Source organism: Triturus cristatus, chromosome 3_1 (genome assembly GCF_964204655.1).
Source record: "Triturus cristatus chromosome 3_1, aTriCri1.1, whole genome shotgun sequence".
In the NCBI taxonomy this organism is placed as follows: domain Eukaryota; kingdom Metazoa; phylum Chordata; class Amphibia; order Caudata; family Salamandridae; genus Triturus; species Triturus cristatus.
The window spans coordinates 1157241339-1157261453 of NC_140583.1; the positions used below are offsets into that span (position 1 = coordinate 1157241339).

Genomic DNA, 20115 nt, shown 5'->3' on the forward strand with positions numbered 1-20115 from the left:
CATTTAGTTCAGTTTATCAAATATTAGATATTAGAAAGGTATGTGCATCAATAGATTGCATAGGGTAATAAGACAAAAGAAAGGTCCAGGTAAGTACCAAAAGCTCAAGATTTCAGAAAAAGGATAATTGTGCCAGTTCAACTGGTCCTCGAAGGAAGAGCCCACAATCACAAATAGCATTTACGTCAGTTCAGGAAAGAAGCCAGATGAGTCCGCATCAGGCAAGTTAATTTGCTAGGTAAATTCTGCAAAATCTCTGTTAGCAGTTTGTAATCAACAGGCAATGCCGAACAGCAAATCATCTGTCACAATCACCATTGCCATGATAATGTTCGAGAGTGAGACAAAGAGAGCCAGCAGCTATCCATTCGGTCAGACATTATTATATTCTTAGCGTTACCGGGGGTGACACTTCCTGGAGTCACCTCATCTGGCCAGATCACTCAGTCCATTGGTCAGTTTGTATGGAATGTATGTCAAGTGACATAAAGAAGACATAAAATGCAGAGAAATAGGCAGTACAATTACGCAGTCCTTAAGTCATCCAGTATGTGAAATGTTAGAAAAATGCTCATTTAGCTAGAACATAGGAGAAAGTTCAAGAGGACAGTTTCCGAGGCAGATGTCCCGAAATGGTAACATAATTGTAGCAAAATCTTTTGTTCAATACATGTGAACTCAGTAAGGGAAAACACTGTTGCACATAATTGGTTATACTGGCCAAATTTCTCACAGACAGTGAGTTTAGCAATGCAGAAAACTTTGTGAATGTATTCAGGCCCATATTAATTTAGGCTAATATAACAAAGTATATAGAATTATAAGCATACATTCATAAAAGAACATGAAGATATCATGTTTTAGTATAATTTCTGATGCACTTAGGAACATTTAGTAGGATTACAAATATTATGTGTCAATATAGGGCACTTATAACTTTTTGTATGTACCAACGTGTAAATACATTTCAAATAATACAATATTAATATTGTTTCAGACAAATTAGATTGTTATGTAGGTGAAGTACATGATGACTTTTTATCATTTCTCAAATTGTAATACTTTGTATCAGTGTATTTTATGCAATGGTTTTTATTAACTGAACATATAATAAAATTACTCACATCTATAATATTATATTCTTAGCGTTTCCGAGGGTGACACTTCCTTGAGTCAGCTCATCTGGTCAGACCACTCAGTCCATTGCTCAGTTCACATGGAGTGTGCGTCACGCGACAGAAGAAAATATAAAATGCGGAGAAATAGGTGTGACAATTATGCAGCTTTTAAGTCATTCAGTATATGAAACGTTAGAACATTGCTCCGTTAGCTAGAACGTAAGAGAAGGTTCAAAAGGACAGTTTCCCAGGCAGATGTCCTGAAATGGTCACATAATTGTAGCAGAATCTTTCGTTCGAGACATGTGAATTTAGTAAGGAAAAACAGTGTTGCACATAATTTGTTATACTGGCAAAATTACTCACAGACAGTGAGTTTAGCAAGCCAGAACATTTCGTGAATTTATGCAGGTCCATGTTAATTTAGTCTAATATAATGCAGTATATAGAAGTATAAGCATACATTCATTAAAGAACAAGAAGATGTCAAGTTTTAGTATAACTTCTGAAGCAGTTAGGAACGTTTAGTAGGATTACAAATAATATGTGTCAATATTATAACTTTGTTCTGTACCACCATGTAAATTTCAAATCATACAATATTAATATAGTTTCGGACACATAAAATAGTTATATAGGTGAAGTACTTCTCTATAAGTTTCACAGCAGCATCATCAAATAGAAATGTGTAGCACCTACTTTTCTTTTTGTCATTTTGGTTCACACGGTTACACACACAAAGAGATGGAGTTTAGTAAAATTTACTACCAAAATCAGGATTAATCAAACTATTTGATAAATCTCATTAGTTATTTTTCCATTAAAATGGCATTTAGAATCGATTAGAGGTAAACTTTATAACGTGAGAGTTCATCATTTACAAGTTTTCTAACACACGCTAATAAAATATTGTTCCTTTTCTTTAGTAAATCACAACCTATGTTACCTATACATATGATATCATCTAAACTACTCTTTTTCTCAATGCTTTTATAATGCAGTAACTAAGCTTTTTTGTTTTCGTCATCTTCTCTGTAATGTGCATTTGACGCACACTTATTAATTTTTCTCTCAAAAAGGAGCATGTTCGGTTCTCTGGTCATTAATGGTAAATGTGATTTTCCTCTCCATCAGAAGACTAACTGTACATTTAATGAGGAGTAAGAGCATGAATAAGAGTAAGTACAAGTAAGAACATGAGTACAAATATGTAACAGTAAAAAAAGAAACAAGTAGAAGTAAGAGTAGAGGTCATCAGACGTAAGAGTGCAAGTACAAGGGAAGTAAAATTAGGAGTACAAGGATTAAGAGTAGGCTTGGACTGGAATTAGAGTAGGAATAGGAGTAAGAACAAGTAGAAATAAGAGTAGAAATAAATCGGAGTAAGATTAGAAGTAAGAGTAAGTGTAGGACTGAGAGCAGTTGTAAGGTAGTAGTAGAAGTAAGAGTGGGCATATGTGAAGGAGTAAATAGGAATATGTGTGCTATTAGTGGGTGTACCAGTAAATGTGAGTAGGATTAAATACAGGAATAAGAATAGAATTCAAATTAAAAGTAATTGATAATGATTTGTAACAGAAGTATGGATAAGAATAGTGGTAGAAGTAGGTGTAGGAATAGGAGTCCAATTAGTATTAGAAGTGGGGGTAGTGTATGGGCAGAAGTAGGGTTGGGAGTAGTGGTAGGAGTAGTGGTAGGAGATGGGTAGGAGTATAAGCAGTTCTATGAGTAGGATTAGGGAAAGGAGTAGGAACATGGGAGGGTATAATGTGGGAGTAGACAAAGGGATGAGTCATCATTTCATTCTAGTGCCACTTTATCGCCAATGTATCCCAATGGATGCTGTGTTTAGGGGACTAATACGCCTTATTGCCAATAGCTTGAAGTTAAAGAGCAAAGACTCCTGTGGCCTGATCCAAAATGTGAATTACAATTTCAACAAACAGTGGCAGTGAGGTTCAGCCAAAGCAATTTTCAACTAAAAGTAATGACCCACAACCTGTGTTTTTAATTTTTAGGTTTTTTTACATAAACGCTGGTTTCCAGAAAAATTAGCCTTTAGCCAGACTTACAAATTGCCTTAGGGGCAGGTTGAGTGCTTAAGCAGTGTCACAAAATTGCCTACTTCTAAGCACGCCCAAACTGGGGAACCAAAAGCATCCGTGACGAAGATACTCAAGCCAGCCTCGCTCACCTTCTGCTCCTCGCTTTCTGTCTCTCTCTCGCTCTTTCCATCAGTCCATTCTCTCACTCTACCCTTCTCTCCTCCTTGTCTCTAATCTCTTTCTCTCCACCTCCATGCTCCCATGCCTCTCTCTCTATTTGAAGCCCCCTGCGCCAGCAGTAGTTAATATCTGTGTCAGTGCTGGAGAGGCCATTTATTCCATCTGGCATTTCCCTGGTGGGCTGGAGCCCTTGAAGGCTGCCTTTGGCACTTTCCATAGCTCCCCATGGTTAACTGCAGCAGTCACAGAGGACTTTGAAAAAGACAAAGAGAGGAAAGGAGGGGGAAGGTACAGAGACAGCGATTAGAGAGGGAAAAGAGGGTGCTCAGAGAGGTAAAAGAGATGGAGGACAGAGGGTGAGAGGGGAAATGGATGGATGGAAAGCTAGAGATGGGAGCGGGACTGGTTTGAGCATTTTTGCTAGGACTGCATTTGGCTTCCCCGTCCAGCCCTGCTTGTCATATCATAAACAGTTGCACACAGTTTTAGGAGAATGCTGGTAGTCACAGCGTTTATTTGTGTCAGGAACTAGAAAGCTAGATTGATGGTGGCAGCATGCATTCCTGGATATAATAAGGGACTCAAAGGCCATATGTGATTGCCCTTCAGTTGAATCTAGGGTGAAACCCACAACAAGGAGCGTCCGGTATCTATGAGGTACAGAAAGCAACTGACCAACACCATCAAGTAACTCACAGATGCGGTTAGACTCCAGAACCAAGAATCCCCTTTGAACATGTACAGTAAACTCAATACCACAACCTCGTGCACAGGCGCACGCTCAATACACACACAACACTACACTGGAATAGGGGGGCTTGCACAGTAATATTAGCCACTGTAACTGGAGCAGACTTTGCCACAAATGTACTCTTTGATCTTCCTCCCATCGATAACACTTATCATATCAGATTTAGAACCAGAATAATGTAAGTGCAATTTAAACAAGAAAGCAAGTATAACAGTAATGGACAAAATGAAGTACAGTGGTTGCTACAAAAGATGAAACGATGTTTGCAGTGTCTAGCTATCTTATGCAGACATGGATTAGCCCAAGAAAATGGAGGGTGGACAGCAGTGCTTAATTTGTAAATAAATAAAGTGCCACAGCTCTCGTCAGGAGGCCACTGCAGCTTGCACCACACATTACCCCCACCATAGTGGCAATGTACACTGCTTGTGAATAACATGTTTTATTGTATCAAATTTACTATCATAGTGTTTGTAATTTAATAATATACACGTAATTATAGATGGAAAATACTAAAAAAGTGCATGTACCATTCGAGAGCTTACTCACTGGATTTTCTCTCCTCTCATAACGAAAATTCAATCAATGCTTTCCCAGAAAACATTCAACTCCTCTGCACCTTTACATTTGGTCCCAACCAGAAATAATTTTTGGGCAACATATTTCAAAATATCATCCTGGCTACATACTTTCAACTATTCATTTTCTTTCATAAACTCAATTTTCTTTTCACCCATATGCAAAATTACAGCAACGCAATGTTCATTCCATAGGTTGTGATCCACTTCCTTCAAAGGTAGAGACATCCTACTTAAAAAATTAGCTGTCAATTTTTTTGACCCAGGAACATACATGTACATCATACAAAAAATCTTGTAAACTCATAGACATTCTGGCAAACCCTGAAAGAAGCTCTCAATAAACCTTAGTCGTTAACAATTTCGTGGTCAGATCTTAAAGTAAACAATGATCCCCACAAACATTTCTGAAAATGCTCTAGATCCCATAGACTCATTACTTTTTCCCTTTCAATTACAGAATACTTTTCTTCTGATGGAGACAATCAACAAAACACAACTGCAATAACTACTCCTTCACCACAATCATTTTTTTGCGTTGGTGTCAGCGGTTACTATCATGTTAGCAGAAGGATTAAAAGTTTGTAAAGTTTGAGTCTTACTGATTGCAGATTTTATGTGTTCAAATGCCCCCTGACATACTGCTGACCATTCAATCTTATTATTTACTTTAGAAGTACATGCATAACATGGGTTTTACTCGGATGATTTTCTGCAAATTGTGAGTAAAAATCTGTTAGGCCCAAAAAAGATCAACAATCGTCATTGTTTTGAGGTGAGTAAGCTTTTACTATTGCCTCAATAAGTTTCTCTTTTGGTCTAATATCTTAATCCCTATTTTCATGTCCTAAATACATCACTTTCCTTTCTGCAAATTTACATTTTGCGATTTCTTCTGTTAAACCTTTTTCTTCCAGAATTTTCAATACACTTTTCAAATTTGTGTCAGGTACTCTCTTTTTACTCCCCATTATCAGAATATCATCCTGAAAAAATGTCACATCTGGCATATCACCAAATGACTCTGCGTTAAGTCTTGGAAAGACTGCAGCCGCGGATGCCAAACCAAACGGCATCCAGTGAAATTGGAAACATCCAAATGGAGTAAAGAATGCAGTGAGACATCTACAGGAATGATGCAAAGAAATCTGGTGATATGCGGAGGAAAGGTCAAGTGTAGAAAACCACTTAGCATTTCTAGTATGGATAACATTTAGTCAATTCTTGGCAACCGTAACTGATCAACAATAATATTGTTATTCAAGTATCTTAAATCCACACACAAATGTACTTTTCCATTTGCTAGACTAGCTACCACTAATTGAGATATCCATTCTTATACTTCAATGGGCTCAATAATATTGGTGTCTTGTAATTTTTCATGCTCCTTCTTTTCCTCATTTCTCACAATGAGAGGTATATTGTGTACTTGATGAAGTTTGGGTACAGCATTAGCTTTCACTCATATCTTATGTGTAAAGCCTTTCAACTTTCCAACTTTTCCAGAAAAAAACAGGTTTAAAATGTTTTAAAACCCACTCTATTGTTGTTTCACTATCACATGCAACTAATACTTTTTCTGGACTGTTCAGATAAGGATTATATCCAAAGCTCTCTTGTCTTTTCACAGCAGCACAGATTAACCCTCTGTGGCTATATTTAATTTACAAATGGCACGTCAATTCTGAAATACTAGAGGGCTTTTTTTCTAAGCCCCATGCACTGCTGGTGCGTCACGTTCTGTGATGTTCTGGTGGCGTAGGAGCCTGCTCCAAATTTACCAGGCAGCACTAAGCCACTATTTTTGGCTTAATGCTTTATGAGAAATCGTAACTCTGAGGCAGGGCCCTAAAACGTATGCCTCCCCAGGGGAGGCACAACGAGGAGAAATATCTTTATTCCTCCTCGCTTTTCCTTTTTATGTGTTTGCTGCGTTCTGCTGCACACATAGAAAGAGAAAATACCTCTTGTGATTGTTTGTTTGCAGGAAGGTTTCCCTTCCTGCATAAAAACAATCATCCCTGCAACGCAGGCAACCTTGCACCACGGTGCCTGCATTGGCGCACGGCAGCCCATTGTGCTCCAGCGCAAGGGAAAATGACACGAATAATCCGTATTAGATAGATACAGCGCATTCCTATCCTTTTCTTTTGCTGTCGGGCAAGGAAGGCCTGCGGCTCTGTCCTCTGTCAAAAACGTATAAATGAGGCCCTATTTGTCTAAAGTCTAACATGTCAATTTTATCTCCAGAATAGCTTCCAAGACCAGTATCAGGAATTTCAAGAACTTGTTCTATAACCGGTAAAAATCCCTTTTCCCACACTGATTGAGCAACAATAGTGTACAGAGATCCCGAGTCAGCAGCTACTTGCAACTCGACCCCTCCAAAAGATACCCAACACAACGGTTTGTTAATTCCACCTTCTTTGTTCTTGAAATTAAGTACCACACTTTACTTCGGTATACTTTATCCACTCAAATCCTATGAATCCTCTTCTGATGACCAATCCATGTCTGATTCTGTAATACGTTACACTATTCTTTTATTTCAACCTTTTCCTACATACTCTGGCAAAATGGACATTTTCCAAACTTTGCAGAATGCAAATTGCTTCCACAACGATAATACACCACATTTATACATTATCTTGAAAATTGGTATTTCATTTGATTGTTTCTCTTCTTTGAGACTCCTGATCATAACGCAAAACTTTTTAGGTCTCGCCTGAGCCAGCGCATGCACTGCCTTGGCGAGACATTTTGTAACTGGGTTTTTGAAAGTCCTACCACACGCTTTTCCTGGCCTCAAGCTTGCGGTTACGCGCGTTCCTCAAGGCACCCTTTCCTTTCGCTTGCTCTCCCAAGTGCCTCGCACCGCCCCTCCCCCACCACAGAGCACGTCCCTGCGATCGCGATCACTTTCACTTTTGCGGCCGCGTTACTTTCACGGCCGGTCAATGCTATATTTAACTAAACTGCTGTCCGCTCCCTGGGGTGCTATCCTGTGATTTTGAACAGGCATTTTGTGGCTGGCATGGGAACGTGCACATTTAAAAGGAACTTTCGGTTGCAATGTCCACATTTTGATTGTCCACGGGAAGACCTGGCTTGGCAGTTTGGACTGGATTGTTCCAAGGAGGCACAGGATCAAGACTGATTTGCATATAGCTGGGCCTAAACTGGGGTGGTGAAGTGAGCTAAAGAACGATGATGAATTCAACCCAGATCTGTGACTGGGGATGGGTGTCTGAAAAGTTTCAGTGCTCCGTCCATCATCTCCTTGTGTTTGCTTTGTTTACCTTAAAACAACCTCAATGGAGACTCGCTAGGAGCTGCACTGACACCCACTGACCACGCACGCAACCTGGAGTTCATCCTGGACTCATCAATGTCAGTGACCCAGCAAGTCAACGCCATCTCCTCCTCCTGCTTCCGCATGCTCCGCAAGATCTACAGATGAATCCCCACCGAAACCAGAAAGACGGTTACCCAGGTCCTCATCACCAGCAGGCTGGACTACGGCAACGCCCTCTACGCAGGAATCACGGCCAAACTCCAGAAAAGACTTCAACGTATACAGAACGCCTCCGCATGCCTCGTCCTCGACATCCCCCACCACAGCAACATCACTGCCCACCTGAGAAACCTGCACTGGCTCTCCGTCAACAAGAGCATCACTTTCAAACTCCTCATCCACGCTCACAAAGCACTCCACGATGCCAGACCAGCATACCTCAACAGATGACTCACCTTCTACACAACCAACCGCCAGGTTCGCTCTGCTGACCTCTACCTTGCCAACGTCCCACGTATCCACCGGCGGCAGATCTTTCTCCCACCTCGCAGTCTAGACATGGCACACCCTCCCCATCCACCTGCGACAGACCCAGGACCTGCTGACCTTAAGGAGACTTCTCAAGACCTGGCTGTTTGAGCAGTATCAGTTCCTCCCCCTCCCCCCCCCCTCAGCGCCTTGAGACCGTCGCGGGTGAGTAGTGCGTTCTACAAATGCTTGATTGAATGGAGACTCCAAAGTTGCATACACAGAAACTGTTTGTTCAGGAGTAACTGATTACTAAATGATAACTACAGTGAGGCAAGGACAAGATCCAAGAACACAACCTAGTCTTTTCTTTCGGAAGAAACCCTTGTTAAGCACAAGGGGCGTGTTCCTGCACACGTCCATGATCTGACTCTTATTTTAAATGCTTCTTTATACTATTCTGCATTTCAGCTTTGGGTCAAGTTTGATTTCACTTCTGCTGCCTCCCACAGAAGGATCTTTTTATTGAACAAAGGCCACATGCACAACCAGACTTAAAATACTTAAGATTGAATAACTATTAATCCCTACACCATTTTAACAACAAAAAAAAAGTTTGTGCGTTTTCCCAACATCTTCACAATCTCTCTAATTCTCTGGCGTCAAACTAACCAATCACAAAAGTAATGGACCAGGCCACTCAGCATGCAGCTTTGTAGAACAGTTCAAAACACCAATGTCTGGCATTTTTCCATTAAGCAGAAGTCAATTTCAGCAGGAATGCACTAACCAATAGCCAGGAAGCATTCATTGCACACCCATACACCCCTTCCTTTCAAAAATCAATTCATTTTTAAAATTTTATGTAGACCACATAAGGCTGGCATGTATAGAGTGCTGTAGGTTAGGCATCAGCAATAAGAGTCTTAAATGAACAAGCATTGGCATAGCCAATAGGTCTCACCTTTCGGACCTTATAAGTGTTTGGTTATCCAGCACAATATCCTTGGTGCAACAACATCAACTTTTGCATGGCTAAACACTTATAAGGTCCCAAAGGCGAGACCTATTGTCTATGACAATGCTTATTGTTGGTTGCGACTTTTCCCTTCTGAAATCTTTTCAACTGAATTATGGTAATCCTTATGATCTTGAGGTAAAGTAGCTTTCAGGCAGCGTTCTGATAATTCTTAACCATTGCTATTATTTCCTTTAGACTGAATTCTCCTTCTACCCATAATCTCTCTTGTATGATTTTGTTTTTAGCATACATAACAATATGATCTCAAATTAATTGGTCATGCAAATTACCAAAATGACAAGTAGCTGCTATTTTTTCAAAGATCATACATAATCTTCAATATTTTCCAATTTCTCTTATTTCCTTTGAAATAATGCATGCCTCATAACTGCAGTACATACAGTTGGTGGAAAATGATCATCCAAGTCAAGAATAGCATTTTCAAAATGGATAACTAATTACCATTATCCTCTAGAGTTGCAACATAGTTAAGAAAATAGTCTTTCCACTCTATCCATTTAATTACAGGTTATCCAGGCATTGATAGAAAATCCTTCGGTGTACCTAAATTCTACTTTAAAGATGTAGAATCAGTCATAATGCCTAAATACACAGAATGGAGCAGTTAAAAAATGTGCTTACTATGTTTCTTTTTATTTTGTTTTATTTAGCGTGAAAAGCAGACATATAATCATGGTAAGAAAAAAAATACAATTTTACATAATACCTAATCTCACATTTCATTAGACAATAAATAGCCTAAATTCATCTTCTATTTTACATAATATATAACCAGCATTCTATATAACAAGACAATAATCACCTAAAATACAGATAAAAAAAGTATATTGTTGCAGATTAGCATCGACTTAATAGTAAAAACAGACTCTTTATAAATTAAACCCTCACTTTTCATTACACAAAGAATAGCCTGCTGTACACATTGTCGTTTGCATGTGTGACCAGAACATAGCCCTCCCAAGTCACCCTGAATCTGCGAAGTGCCCCTACCCTTTTCGCGTAAGCCTCTTCAAATAGGTAGGTCCAGTCCAACTTAGGATGCCACCGTCCCATTGTGGGCACCCTCTGTGATCTCCAGTTTTGCAACACCAAGAATCTGGCTACCGCTATGGCTATGAAAACAAAATATTGCCTGTATTTTGGTAACTGACTGAGTGAGAGAAGCCAAATAGGGCCAGCGACATTGAGGGTAGGATACAGTCACAAATAAACCTAACACCTCCTCCCAGAAGTGTTGTAGTCTAGGACATGTAAAAAATATATGTATCCAGTCACCTGCCCGTGCCAAATTGCATCTAAAACATTCATTCGGGATTGATGGAAACCATTTATGAAAGAAAGGACATTTTTTTTTTATGTAGGCCGCCTTCAGAACCCTATTCCAGAACTCACACACTTGTTGTCATTCCTGATTGTTAAACTAACAACTAGTTTCCTGTGCAATTTTAAGAAGCATAGCCTCAACAAGTCACTTATTCGTACCCTGGCGCAATAGCCGATACCAATTTCCAACACCACTTAGATTCAATTTAAAGGCTGCTTTTAGGATTATTCTTTCCCTCTCATTAATTAGTTTGTACTTGTTTGCAAGAAAGCATGTTATCTGCCTAAAGCTTAACCAAAGATCACGACTTTTCGGTTCGAATTGCATTACAAATGACGCTATCAGATTAGTACCATTATAGAAATCACCTAACTTACGAAAGCCTGGATCGTTATAGGACCGCAGTCCCTTTTGTGAAAGCTGAACACTCCATAGCTCACAGTCTTAGAGAGAGGGGTATGCGTGGCATGTTGGAATATAGTAGGTTTTATCGAACTGCTGCATGCGATTTACAATTATATTCACAACCTTATATCTTGCCTTTTTAGGTAATTTCGTACTGTGCAAAAATGCTGGTAACTCAATTGCACTTTCTATTAGCATGAAACGTAATAAAAAAATTATCAAATTGCGAGGAAGGGGCCACTCGCTGAGTTAGTAAACTAGCGCAGCTTGATAATAAGTACATAAGTGAGGTAGTGCAAGCCCCCCGCTCTACATCTAATTGTAAAATAGATAGCTTGATCCAAGGGTTTTTTTTGCCCATACAAACTCACTGATATCTTTATCCAATTCGTTAAAATATGAGATTGGTATTTGTAAAGGATGATTTAGAAACAGAAATATCAGCAAGGGAAGAATAGACATTTTTACTAGGGAGACTCGACCTACTATAGACAAAGGTAGAAGCGACCAACTTTGTAAGAGATTTTAATTTTTTTATAAAGCATTATCCTCTAGAGTTGCAATATAGTTAAGAAAGTAGTCCTTCCACTCTATCCATTTAATTACAGGTTATCCAGGCATTGATAGAAAATCCTTTAGGGTACCTAATTTTTACTTTTTACAGATGTAGAATCAGTCATAATGCCTAAATACACAGAACAGAGCAGTTAAACAATGTGCTAACTATGTTGAGGAGACTTGTGAGTAAAATGATCCGGTCAGTAATGATCCAAGAAATAACACGGAGCAGTTCAAAATATACTAAATATTTTTAAGAGAACTGTTTGTAAAATGATCCCGTCATAACCCAAGTAAAATAATATAGGAAACGGTGTACCTTAATCTCCTTTGATGGAAAAGATGCACTCTTAAGATGCTGTTGCGAGGTAAGTTCTCAAGTAAACCCTCTGAGACATCTTGCTAGATGGCAGCACGTAAAGGTCACGTAGTGTGACCTGCGCATTGACGTGACACTATCAAAAGCAGCCAAAATGACGTTTGCTTTCCGAGGTGCACGGTAGCGCATTAAACAATGCAGGAGACGTTCAAAGGGCGGCGCGCATTAATACTTAAACAATGCCGAAGACTTCCTATGAAACAGCCGCTAAGCCGTTGAACATAAGACTACTTATGGCTGTCAATCCAAAGAGACAAGGTATACGTACCTAGATGCACTTGTAGAACTGGTAATTCAAAATGTTTTTTAACAGGAAGAAAGTCAGAATACTCCAAAACCGTGGGCCCGCACAAAGGAGCAACCACTCCAATGCCGTGGGTTCAGGGGGTCATTCTAGCTCATCGCCAAACTCTGTAGTAATCACTCCATACTCCTTTTGTAAGATCCAAGCATCTTTATTAAAGAACAACCACAACGGTAAATCAGAGATATGCCTAAACATCATCCATACTCTGCCGAATCCCCTTAACATTCTAACCCAACCATAATTAGAATACCAAAACCTTGCATTCCATATTCAATAGTGTACTATTCTATACAATACTACACTGGCCTTTAATCAAGGCCTGGGAGGCCTGTAACTCGCCACCGGTGTGCAGGGCAGGAGAAGACATTCAGAAAGAGGTTTGGACAACCTTCTCTTTACTTTCTGACACAGAGCTTAGTGAGGCCCGGGTGTACTTTTTATCGCTGCCTCTGATCATGGCAGGGTTGAGCGTCATAAAGGCCTTTTTAGGTCTCGCCTGACCCAGCGCATGCGCTGGTCTGGCAAGACTTATTGAGAGGGCTCCAAAAAGTGCTACCAGGCCAGCCTAGAGCTACAGTGCAGAGGTTTGGACAACCTTCTCTTTACTTTCTGACAGAGAGCTTAGTGAGGCCCGGGTGTACTTTTTATCGCTGCCTCTGATCATGGCAGGGTTGAGCGTCATAAAGGCATTTTTAGGTCTCGCCTGACCCAGAAAATGCGCTGGTCTGTCGAGACTTATTGAGAGGGCTCCAAAAAGTGCTAACAGGCCAGCCTAGAGCTACAGTGCATGTGCGCGGGCGCGCGCCGCACTTGACTGTGATTACTTTCACTTTCGCGGCCGCAGGGCCGCTTGTTTCCTCTTGCACTGGTCCTCCTTTCCCTACACCGATCCCATAATTTACTTTCATCAGTCGATCCCTTTCACCATCTTCCTCTCCCACGGTCTCCCTGTTACTGTCCCTCTTCTTATGTTGCCGTTCCGACTCGTTGTTGCTGGTTCCTAGCTGAGTAAGGTACGCCTCTTCGGGCCCTGAAGGGTAGGAGTGGCCAGAGTCGGGGATTTAGCCTCACAACATGTTGAAAGGTGGGGCGCCATTTTCAGTTTCGCCGTTGCTCTGTAATCACCTATACGGTGTTCTCACATCACAGCGCTCTTTCAGTCCCAGTCCAACAATAACATTTCCTAGAGACTTCGCGCCTCTGCAGGCCCCGGGTTTTTGGCCGGGCCGTACAGTGTAAAAACGACAACTCCCAAAATGCAACGTGCTAGTAGCTAACCGCCACGATTGACTGAAAATATCACGAATGGCATGGGCCACTTGTCATGTATGGTACCTACTATTCTCGCCTTTCATCCTTCCCACTTGCCCAGTTTAATTGCTCCCCTTCTTTTTGCTCTTCCTTGCACCCCCCACTCTGCCCTCCTCGTTCCACTGACAACAAGACTCGTGTTCATTGTTCCTCTCCCGTTCACCAGAGGCCCAGTTTTAACCGCTCCTCTAGCGGGTCCTGCGAAACTCTTCTCCCTTCCTTTGCATGATCCTTTCGTGGCCTTTCTAGAGCTCCCCACCCTATCCCTCCTTAAGGATTCCCCACGTTGCCTCTCTCTGAGGCTCACATCTCCCTCCTTTTAATGTCTACCAATGTCTTTTCTCTCCGGCCCTGCCTTTGAGGCTCCTGTCTCTCTTCACTGAAGCCCACGCCTCCCATTATGAAATATGCCTCACCGGCTCATCTCTAACCCTCTGTCGTTTCACTTTTCCAGACCTCGCTCCACTCTTTGTGAAGACGGCTTCATATTGTTATATCTGAGACCCCATCCCTACTTCCTTTGAGACATGCCACCCACATTAATTATCTCGCCCTTATTCTTAACACCTTTCCTGGTTTTCCGAAACACCCTTTTCCTTTTTGGGAATCGCTGCCCCATCTCTCTCTCCGCTATGTACCAGCTCCATCACTTCCCGTCTCCACGGCATCTCAGCGGTGCCTGCCTCTTATTATGGCCTCTCTCTGTGAGACTAACCTTTCCCTCTCGTCTCATTTTCTCTCCCTCTTTGAGGCTTCCATTTCCTCTAATAGAAGTGTATTTTCGCCCTCCTGGACCCTTACTCTCACATGCCTTTCTGAAGCTTACTTCTCCCATTCTTGACTGCTCAACATGGTCTTTATTAAAGGTCCTATTTCCCGTCCCTTCCCTCTGCTGGCCTTCTTTTCCAAGACTCCCCTTTCTGAAGCTAACCGCTCACTCTTTCCCTTACTCCCCTCTCCAAATTCGACATTTTTACCGTACTCGATCTGTGACAAACCCTGCCCCTCCCTTCCCACCAATGGCCTCTACGTCCTTCCCCGCTCTGTATCTTGGGTTGAAATTCCCTTCGTTAAAGGACCCGTCTCCTGATTTCTTAGGGTCTGCATTTACCCAACTAACTCCCGGGCTCCCTTTTATAAAGCCCTCTTCTTCATCTTTCTTTGTGGCTTACAGCTTCCTCTGCGCTTCCCCCCACCCCCACAGTACTTCCTCAGTTACGCTGTCTTTTACCTCCCCACCCCAAAATGCCCAGATCCTTTGTCTTTTTTGTATTTATTTCTCTCCCTTCAGACATTTATTTAGGTTTTATTAAGGCGAGGTCTCCGTTTTCCTTCCTTATTGATCTACTGGCTACTTTCCTCAACTCCTTAAAAAGTCAAGCGCACATGTCACCCTTCTTACTTTTAGGGTTACCTCTGCCTTTCGCCCCGGAACGGCCTGGAACAATTAACGCCCGATCTCCCTCTAACCATAACTGATCACCATCCAGTTGGGGCTGGCCTCCACAGACAGCTTCTGTAAAAAAGAGCTTTAAAATAATCGTGTGTGGGAGGCTTATGGTGGGACCTCGGGTGGTGTTGAGAGCAACACGTTTTTCATACGATGAGATACGTGCAACAATGAAAAGTGTCAGGTGATGATTTTCGCTTCTATGAGTGTGGTTGTGATGAGTCTGAGCATTGTCTCGCTACAAGCGTCTACTCTTGGGATATGCTCAGTCACAGGGACAAGTGACCTACATACCGTGCACTGAGCCCACAGGGTCTTAAGACACCTTGCTGAATGCGCCATCATGGCGTTCACAGGTTTGGTCAGAAAAAAGCTGTTGTGTTGAAATGATGGATTGTAGTCACAAGGTAAACCAAAGTAGAGGTTTATTGGTAAGTTACAGGATGGTAGTTACAAGTAGATAAGTTGGTTAATGGCCCCACCAGGAGCGGCATCTTTGCTGCTCAGCCCACTCTCTCTAACTGTCGTTCCTCCGGTCCACCAGGCACACCAACTTTCCACACAGTCATCAGGCATTCCAACATTCCATACATACACACATGCATCCTAGCTGAGCAGCAGGAAATGTAAGTACAACACATCCTCTTCCCTTATGAAAACAATGAACAAAAACAGTTAAAATCCTGTGTGAGGATGACGTAAATTTGCAGAAGAAATGTTACAACATTGCATACTGATCAATGTAACTTTGGAGAAGGAAGGTACATAGTACAAACAAGCATTTGCAATGCAATAGATCTCGCTTTATAAAAGTGTGAGCAGTTGGCATTGCTAATAATAATGCAACACTAGCTATTGGCATTGTAAATGATAATGGCATTTTTTATGTGTTTGTTTTATAAAATAGATAAAAAAGGCATTGTCATGAACAATGCTAATAGCTTAAACTTTTTCAAATGCGAGACCTATTGCATTGCAAATGCTTGTTTTGTGATCCCTCCCGAGCCTGTATGACAGACTGGGGAGTGATGTGCCTGAGATGACGGACCCAAGTTCCACACACTTATGTGTCATGCAGCATTGCTTCTCACACTGTGCTGTTTTTGTGTTTTATTTTAAGCTCATGCTCACAAACATTGGGAGGGTGGGAAACCATTAACATGCCATTTGCATGCGTCCAAATGGTAGATTCTGTTTTTTCAGTTGTTCACAAAGGATTCATTATAGTATTCCGGAGATTACAGACATTTGCAAACATCTTTATAGTTTAAACACGCACACTGGAGTCACATTTTTGTGTATGTCTTCAAAAGAACAGGAAGTAAATGTTCCAAAGCAAGAAAAGGCAAGAAATGACTCATAGGCAACTCTAAAATACAAAATTGATTGGTTGTCTGTCGTTAAGCCTCTTTGGAGCTGTACGCAGAGAATCTTTCTATGCTAATACTCAAGTTATTTGTGAATATCACTAATAAGAGCGCATTCATGAATAGTGGCTTTAAAATTTTCTTTTTCTACTTTTCAGGTAAGCTGATTCAGAGGATCTAGACCTTGCAGTAGGTGGCCAATATGGAGGCCCCACTGGTCTGCCTTGATGAAGAGTTTGAAGATTTGAGGTCTTACTCTGAGGACAGGGAAGAAAAATCCAGGAGTATCTATGGAACAGCGCCTTACCTTATGGAAGACGCGTCCCTCTCTGAGCTGGAGAATTTCAGCTCCGAAATCATCAGCTTCAAATCCATGGAGGATTTGGTCAATGAATTTGATGAGAAGCTAAATGTTTGCTTTCGGAATTACAATGCTAAAACTGAGAACCTGGCACCAGTGAAGAACCACCTGCATATCCAGGAAGATGAGGAGGACCTCAGAGATGAAGAGTAAGGATTATTTTAGATTATGGAGAGTTACAAAGCATCCTAAGGTCTTTGGACTTTAATTTCAAAAGAAATATGTTACATTATTATTATTAAATCTTCATAAATTCATGCACATGTTTTAGGCCTTTGAAAGTAAGAATATATACTGCATTTAAATGTTATAATTAGCAAACAGCAATGCTTTAAAACGAGTGCAGTATTTGCAAAAAAAGGTAAAAGATCGAAAGTTCACGTTCCCATAGCCAACATCTTTTTAAAGTCTGAAAATTAACATTGTGGAGTCTAATCAGCTGGTGATGAATACAACACTGTCAGCGAAGAGAAAGGAAAAGTGGGTTAACTATCACAGCCAAGGGTGGAGGTAATATTTAATCTAGGCTCCTGGTTGTAGGACAAGTCCAAGGGAACAGGTTGACCACATAAAGGCACCCTATGTCAGCATTTGCACCATGACCAGCAGCCACTGCCATTCCACCCAGCCAGAAGGCAGGCTGGAGAACCCTAGCTAACAACCCAGGACTACATCTGATATAGCTTTCCAATTAGGAACTAGGGGCCAGGTGTATGACTGTTTTCTTGCAGTTGCAAATGGGAAATCGGCCCGTTTGTGACCGCAAGAAAGGGTCCTGGCATGTACAAACACTATTTTTCGAGTCAGTGACTTGCAAAATAGCCTTTGCAACTCTCTCTATTAGGAAGGGGTGTCCCTTCCTAATAGCCAGTCACAATGGAATGTACCATTGTTTAGCGACCGCATTTGCAGCTGCAAAACACTCGCAATTTACAACCTACTTCAAGTAGGTGGTAAGCCACTCGCAAACGGGAAGAGATCCCCAGGGGACCCCTTCTCCTTTGTGAATGGATACGAAAATATTTTGTAAGAGCAGCCAGTGGTCCCAGGGACCATTGCCTGCCCTTAAAAAATGTTTCTTTTTTTTTTAAATGTAGCCCGTTTTCCTGTGAGGAAAACGTGCTGCGTTTTAAAAAAACTGCTTTATTTAAAAAAGCAGTCACAGACATCGCGGTCTGCTGACTCCAGCAGGTCACCATCCCTGGGAGTGCTAGCCATTCCTAATGGGGTCGCAAATTGCACCTGCCTCATGAATATTAATGAGACATGCAATTTTGACCCCATTAGGATTCGCTAACAGTGTCTGACGTACTGTTGTACATTCCAATTTGTGAGTCGCAAATTGCGATTTGCAAAATGACGCAATTTGCGACTCTCAAATTGGTAGGGTCGTACATCTGGCCCTAGGTAAGACTGTTGGTGTTATTGGCCCATTAAAATCTACTGTGCCAGGGTTTCAAAACTGGTCCTCAGTTCAAGAACATGCTGGCAGCCCATCAGAACCACAGGGACCCACCCCCAAGGCACACGGAGGGCCCTCCAAACCCAAATATCATGGGACCTCAGACTCAGCCGCCAGGCTAAATATGTTTATTGAAAAAAAAAAAAAAATATGAACAATGGTTCCAAAAGGGAAGCAATTATTTACATTTGAAAGAAATCAAACTTCACAAAACACAGCATTAGTAGATCAAAAAGATTAATCAATATTAAACAATGAATAGTATTTGCAAAAAACACAATAGTTTATTTTTTGAGATTCATTTGAGTATCAACTCATTTATCAATTCATTGGAATATGGACGAAAAATGAAGAAGGCTGTATATACAATAATATTTACAAAAAAGCGACGCAGTGACAAAGTGAATAAGGTGACTAAGTGTAGTAGTGAAAATGCAAGTATTTACAATATATATACGTAATTATCAATAAAACACACAAAAAATATTTTTTTGCAGAGAATCACAAAAAACGTCCGTCAGACGGTTCTACAGTCCCGTATCAATTGGAATTCCTTGTACATACTATAAAATAATTAGGACATGTGCCTTACAAGGTTTATTCTTTATTCATAATTAAACTGAGGACGTTTTTTGTGATTCTCTGCAAAAAAAATTTTTGTGTTTTTTTTTTTTTGTGTGTTTTATTGATAATTACGTATATATATTGTAAATACTTGCATTTTCACTACTACACTTAGTCACCTTATTCACTTTGTCACTGCGTCGCTTTTTTGTAAATATTATTGTATATACAGCCTTCTTCATTTTTCGTCCATATTCCAATGAATTGATAAATGAGTTGATACTCAAATGAATCTCAAAAAATAAACTATTGTGTTTTTTGCAAATACTATTCATTGTTTAATATTGATTAATCTTTTTGATCTACTAATGCTGTGTTTTGTGAAGTTTGATTTCTTTCAAATGTAAATAATTGCTTCCCTTTTGGAACCATTGTTCATATTTTTTTGATAAAGCCCAGGTTCCTTGGGTTATAGGGTTACCCCTGTTTGTTTAAATATGTTTATTGGGCGCATTACATCCACATCCCCTTCACTTTCTTGGCTTACGTTGCGAGACAGTCCTGCCTTCGTATACACACACACTCACACTCTCACACATACTTACACAGGGGCGCCACTAGAACCAACTAGGAGGGGGTGGGCGGGGGCTTACCCTTCCAGTCAGTGGGACAAGCATGTCAAGCAATGTTAGTAGAGACATTTTTATAGCCAATATGAAGGTAGGAAGTGCTAAACTGCAATTTTAAATGTATTGGACAAACACAATCCTACCATGATTGACAGATTGGAGTCTGTACTTTAGCCCTAGTTTCCTCACTTGGACTCAGTTGTGTGGTGGTGGGCCTACTTGCTGAGGCCATATTGTTGATGTATGGTGTTTCATCCATTTACTGGATATGAATATTTTGATTTATGACGTGTTTTTTTGCTCTGGTTAGATACCATCCATTATTTGACTATTTGAGACATTGTCCGATTGAGTATGAGTTTACCCAGCACCCACGATGACGATGCGGATCCAGACAGTATCTTAGAGGCCTTCTCCTCCCTCTCCGGGGCTATCAAGGCAGCACTCAATAGGCCCTCTAACTCATATGTAGGGAAGCAGAAGTGTTGGTTTGAGAAAGAGGGCTCAAGCACCCATAAGGC

At 40.9% G+C, this 20115-nt stretch overlaps 1 protein-coding gene across 4 annotated transcripts in view; it reads left to right on the forward strand.

Moving 5' to 3' along the window:
- FEZ1 (fasciculation and elongation protein zeta 1) overlaps window positions 1-20115 on the forward strand; it is a 493775-nt gene that overhangs the window by 20085 nt on the left and 453575 nt on the right. For all 4 annotated transcript variants that reach the window (XM_085646026.1, XM_085646027.1, XM_085646028.1 and 1 more), the window contains exon 2: window positions 16737-17088. In XM_085646026.1, coding sequence (XP_085502152.1) covers window positions 16781-17088 — 308 coding nt within the window. In that variant the 5' untranslated portion in view covers window positions 16737-16780. The remainder of the gene's footprint in view (window positions 1-16736; window positions 17089-20115) is intronic.